The following is a 6,000-nucleotide window of genomic DNA, read 5'->3' on the forward strand; positions in this document are numbered from 1 at the left end:
ATATTAACAAAACTAAAATTACGGTAATCGGATCTCGTTTGTATTAATTATTTACCAATATTAAATACTTTACAATAAACATACACATATCACCACGAATAATACGCGTGCAATATACATAAATTTACCTGAACGATGTAATTTCCTTGACCTTCATCAATAAATTATCTAAAATGTAAGAATGTGGACGCTTTATTTTTTGTGTTCGTGATTTTAATAGCATCGACTTTAAACTGAGAGAAAAATTTTTAATTTAAATTATTCTCTTTTTTGTACGTCTGTCATAAAATTTTCAGTTTTTCAAAATTGCTGGCAAATATAGTCTTTTCCCTAATATATTTTCGTCATGATAATAAATTAAGTGTCACATTAACCTCATATTGCAATGCTCTTAAAATTGAGAATTAATACTTATCATCCATGTATCAAAAATGAGAAAACGTTCAATGTTCAAGATAGATTCTTCAAGGTAAAAAAATCTTCATTCTCTTACTACCAGTCTTATTTTATTAGAATCAGGAATGTAATTTAACGGCGTTTTTTTTATTTTGTTCTGTATATATTTTAAGAAAAATGTGCTGTTTTGAAAATCACTTATGCAATTTTAACTTGTGCTCCAAAAATGTTTTTGTACCAATAAAAAAATATTGTAGTTTTCTCTTCTTTGAATCAGTTTTTATATAATTACCTACATAATATTCGGAACTACGCATATATGTATAGTAAATTTTGGGACACTAATTATAAATTGTCTTTTATAAAAAAAACTATACAAACATATTCCGTGGTCAACTGCCCACGTCTTGGAATGGGGTTATATATTCACAATTTACTGCACGCATATAATGTTAATATGTTAATAATTAAGTAGTATCGCAATTATAATAAATATACCTAAAAAATTTAATTAAATTGGTTATTGCAATAATTTTAAAAAATTAATCATTTACTTGAAATAGAGTTTTAACTTTAAGAGGAAAGTTAGAGACACTGTTATATTATAGCGAAAGTAATAACTACTTATTAACGAAAATTTAAAACGAACTAAGGCTCAATTATTATGTTCAAATTGATGGCTGCAATTTACCTGTAAAATTAAAATTAATACTCAACCCATATTAGTGTTTAGTAAAATATTACTGGCGTGGCACCTAAAGTTATACCGACTGTTACGTTATATTAATGGCGCCTGATGTTGAGTAAATAATTTAAGAACTCTTATTAGTATATCAAATATATATACATACTTAGTAGATTGCAGTTATATAAAATTTATATACAAAAATATATACAAAATATTTAGGAATATCTTGGCATTCAAAGGCAGCTTTTCAGAAAAATTATAGAACATTTAAGAAAAGTATTTTGTATTTATTTTTTCTATTTTTATATTAATTCACATTTAAGTAATGCAAATTTTTTTGGTTTTTCTAAAAATATTAAATTAATACTATAAAAGGCATTTAACACTAACATCTGTTTTGTATATATATGTATATATATATATATATGTATATATATATATGTATATATAATTACTCTATTGGAATTACTGAATACCAATAGAGAAATAAAATCTGAAAGAAATCAAATTAAAGAGGAGCTCTTGCTAATTTGAATTCAATTTAAATGTATTGTACAGCATAGAATTAATACGCGTTTTTTGTTAAAAATAATATTAAGGCTGCGGTAAATGTGCTCCTTCCGGTTGATAACCATTCTCATCTGCAACATATGTTAATGTATATGTTTGACCATCATCAGCAACCCATGATACTGATCCGCGTACTGAAATTGCTTCTTGTTCTGTACCAGGATTTTTTAATTGACCTTCTTCTTGACGTGAAATACCGTCACTAGTTTCATAGCTGTAACAGAAACAAAAAAAAATTTAATTATTTTATCTGAATTTAAAACTAAAAAAATAAAGGTCAATGATGTCATTGTAAACCGTTATATAAAATTTAATTTTTATTTGAATTTGTTTTTTCTTATTTTTCTAAGAATTTTTATTTTATGTGTCTACATTGTGCATGTATATTTTTTGGAATTGAATGCATAGTTATCGGAATAATAAAAATTTTTAATTAATAATCATAGCAAAAAAAGAAAAACATGTGTAATGCAGGCATTTTTTTATTATGATGGTAAAAATTTTTTGAATTTTTTTTTCTCACCAAAAAAAATGTTGTTTTTTTCCTATGCATGATTTTGCAATATTTTTACATTTAAATCAAACATTTCTATACGTTTAATAAAAAATGTAAATTTTTTGAAATTACAATGCCAAATTATTTCATTGTTCTTGTCTGTCTCTCATATTGTACAAATCTTTGTAAATCGGTTTGTTTGTTCAATTATTATAAAAAACATGAATAAAAATTTCTATGAATATATTAAAAATTGATTGTAACTTACGAAAATCTATAACCATCGACACCGATATTATCGAAATCTGATCTTATGATTTGTGCATTCTGAGAATCATCGATAGGAGCAGCAAGGACACAACAAATCCCAATTGAATAAATAATTGTAATAATAGTAAATTTCATTTTATTATTTTAATTTTTTGCTATACAAGATGATATGAAAGAATTAAGCAAAATCAAAGCGAAAAATCCCAAACGTATATTTTGTAGAATATTTTTATTTTTTAAATTTACAATACAACCAATATCTTAGTTTTATCGTAAATAACTAATTCCAATTACAATGATTCGTTTTCTTTTATATATTTAACTACAATATATATGATTAGCAAAAATCTTTAATCATCTTCTTTTTTTTTTGTTTTAATGAAATTTTTGGTGCTTTTTAGGCATAAAATCTCAATATCTACATTGTTGTTTTGTCTACTTTTTTCTTCTATACTTAAAACAAGAAAGTTTTAATCAAAAAATTATAATTTTTTAGTAAAATATAGTAAAAGAGAAAAACATAAATATTAAAACTAAAAACCAAATTTAAGAAGTTTTATTAGAAAAATAATTTTTCTATATGAAAACAAAATGAAAAAAAATAATCAAACCACTTTTTCATTTTGCCACTCTTCTCTTTTAAAATTTAAATATAATTTATGAATTATTACAATAAATGACAACAATAATAGAAAAAAACAAAAAGCCGCATTTGAATTTGACATATGCCTAATCAGTACGCTCGTGCACATACTGTTATTAATTAAACAAATTGTTAATAAAATAAAAATTAAAACTTGTAGCACATTTCCTTAAAACATTAATCTTATATTATATTATTTTAAAGTAGTTTACGTGTAATAATAAGGATAAGAAAAATGTGATATAATTGCAGAGACTTACCTGCGTCTGCCTCACAAGGGCTATAAGAAAATGCTCAATTCCAACATCGAAGGTAATATTGGAACTAATCCTACTTTACCTGATTGCCAAGGCAGCAGTGGAGACTTTGATCTTCAGGTTAGAAAATACAGGACAGTAATATTTGCAGGAAGAGTTCGGAATTATACCAAAGACTGTACAGTTCAGAGGCAGAGCTCTGAGAAAATTTTTACTCTGTGAGCAGATAACAGAAAGAATTGAGAAAGCAAATTCGCACTATACCAAATAAGATCACGTACTATCAACTGTTACACGGAAGGGTCAAAACACATATTCTTCATATTTGTGGGTAAATGCCCTGCCTTCATATTTATAGGGAGCCTGTCAAATCATTAAAATATGCGCACTATTTATTCTTGAAAGAAAGCATCAAACATAAGACATAATGATAATATCACAGTCCAGGTCTAGTGAAGAATTCATATTCAGTATACTCTGCGGCAGTATTGGGCTGTCTTAATAAGCTCATAATAATTGTTCTAAAATTTTCGTGTCATTTTTTTTCTCATACCTATAAATTTGTATATATTTAGTAATGCTTATTTTAAAGAGTCTCCAGTTTAATTAAAAATTTATTCTGAAATACAGACACAGTAACACATAATAATTAGTTCATATACTCATCTGCCCAGCACGTTTAGTTAAATTTGATTTGACTGTATATAAAAAGGCATTCATTTATAATTTAATAAAACATATTTGATTGTGATATTTCTTTTTTTTGTTTTGTGTAACTCGCCGTGCCATGATATCTAATTAACATAAATAGTTACCGATTTTTTGTTTTTATATTTTAATTTTAACCAAAAATGTCTAAATTTAGCACACAATTTTTTTTTTTTAACTCTCTACGGACACCATTTTAAAGTTGTGATTATGTGGGGGTCACTTTTCATATATCTTCCATATTAGAGATATAAAAGTTCTGTAAACAAAAAATTAAAGGAAATTTAAAATTATTTAAAGTTAAAACGTAAAAAACCTTATTCTGAATAAACCGATACATCGAAAACTTCTAAGTCTGATATAATACTCTCCAAATAGTTTTTCGATTTTTCGTGTTCCTGTTCATACTTTATTTTCTATTAGCAACAACATTTTTGTCGATCTACTCAACAGCACACTTATTTTTATACTCAGCAAATTTGCATGAAAACAAGACGAGCTTACTCGTAATGACACAAAGCGAATTATAAAATTTTTTATATACATGTACGCAAATACACACTTGAAAGGTATTTTGATTTCGAAGGGGTGACGAAATACACACAAACAATTTAATCTTTTATTATATTGACTAGTAGTCTCGATGTCATGATAAATTTTAACGAGTACATTCGTCATGACCCAAAAGTTGACTCTATTTTATTGGCGATTTTACTCGTCTATGCCAGTAAGTGGGTTAAATATTTTAATGATTATTATTATTAGTCTTTGTTTTAAATGGCTTGTTTTAAATCAATAAAAGTCGAAAATTAAATGTTTTATTTTGATTTTTTTCTATATTTTTTATAATATAATTAAAATTTTTAATATAATATTTAAAATATTAATAAATTACAAATATATTAAGGTTGCAAAAAAAAAAATTGAGAAATAAATTAAATATATATGTGTATGTGTGTGCGACAAACGAAATTATCTTAATTGACTTGTATTCATTCATAATTTATATTAAAAAAAAAAAAACAAATATAAAAAAAAGAGAAAAATTTTATCTGTTTTTTTAATTTTTTATTCCTAATCGATTTCTTATCATAATTGGTCATTTAATCATCCTAAACAAATCTGTTAGATATTTAATATGATAATGAAAAATAATAATCATAATGACAAATGACAATAAAATCTTGATATTTGTCGCGTTTTTAAAGTATTTGCAATTATAATATTTCAAGTTTTTTCTTAAATTGTTGTAGGTGTTATTAAGAATTTTAATCGTATATTTTTAATTAAATTTGATTATTGAAACAAAATAAGATAATAATGAAGATAAGATAATTAATTAATTATGATTTGAAGAACAATGTATGTAATTTTAAGTTAAAGCCGGCTTGGACTAGATTAATTTAGTTAGCAAAAAGTCGGATATGTTTGAATTTTTAGGTTGCAAAGCATCTTAACAAATAAGCTATTGGAACTTAAGAAAATAAAGCTTGAGGACAATTTTTCAACAAAACGATGCGCCACCTTCTTCAGAATTGCAATCTTTAGTTACTTTTGGCTCATTTTTGAAGCAGACGTTTTTCTGTCTGTTAGTCCGTCCATCTCTCCATCCTTCCATTCGTCTATTCATTCACCCCTTCTTCCGTCCATAGATAGATAGATAGATTCTAAGGGAACCGAGTGGGACAGGAGCATCCCCCCAAGCCACCGCAGCCATTTTTGACTTATTGTAGCCACCCCACTCTCCCGTCTATAATATCCCCGTCCCAATCCACCCGTTCTGGTATATGGCAAAGTTAATTTAAATAAATTCGTAAATTGTAAATAAAAGCAGTATTCTCACTTGTTCAAGGGGTTGATTCTTTAAAAACCATTGGTTTGATCCATAAATGTGGAAAAACTGAAAAACTTTCACTTTCCAATAGAACTCGATTGTTGAAGGTGCGTGCATTAAGGTATTGTGCTGTTATGT

General features: G+C 26.0%; 1 protein-coding gene across 1 annotated transcript; it reads right to left on the bottom strand.

The window, feature by feature from the left end:
• Nucleotides 1-1,678: 1,678 nt before the first annotated feature.
• Nucleotides 1,679-2,555, bottom strand: LOC129606807 (endocuticle structural protein SgAbd-6-like). The gene is made up of 2 exons (XM_055517372.1): nucleotides 2,419-2,555; nucleotides 1,679-1,868 (listed from the first exon to the last, which is right to left on the bottom strand). The coding sequence occupies exons 1-2, from the start codon at nucleotides 2,553-2,555 to the stop codon at nucleotides 1,679-1,681; spliced, it is 327 nt and encodes a 108-aa protein (XP_055373347.1).
• Between the last annotated feature and the right edge of the window lie 3,445 nt (nucleotides 2,556-6,000).

This window comes from Condylostylus longicornis, unplaced genomic scaffold, assembly GCF_029603195.1.
Source record: "Condylostylus longicornis isolate FDR11 unplaced genomic scaffold, ASM2960319v2 ptg000022l, whole genome shotgun sequence".
Classification (NCBI taxonomy): domain Eukaryota; kingdom Metazoa; phylum Arthropoda; class Insecta; order Diptera; family Dolichopodidae; genus Condylostylus; species Condylostylus longicornis.

Bases quoted from the DNA above. Each gene is read 5' to 3' on its own strand.
- LOC129606807 (XM_055517372.1), bottom strand. From the start codon at position 2,555: ATGAAATTTACTATTATTACAATTATTTATTCAATTGGGATTTGTTGT. The intron at 1,869-2,418 runs GTAAGTTACAAT...TTTCTGTTACAG, and splicing joins GTCGATGGTTATAGATTTTC to CTATGAAACTAGTGACGGTA.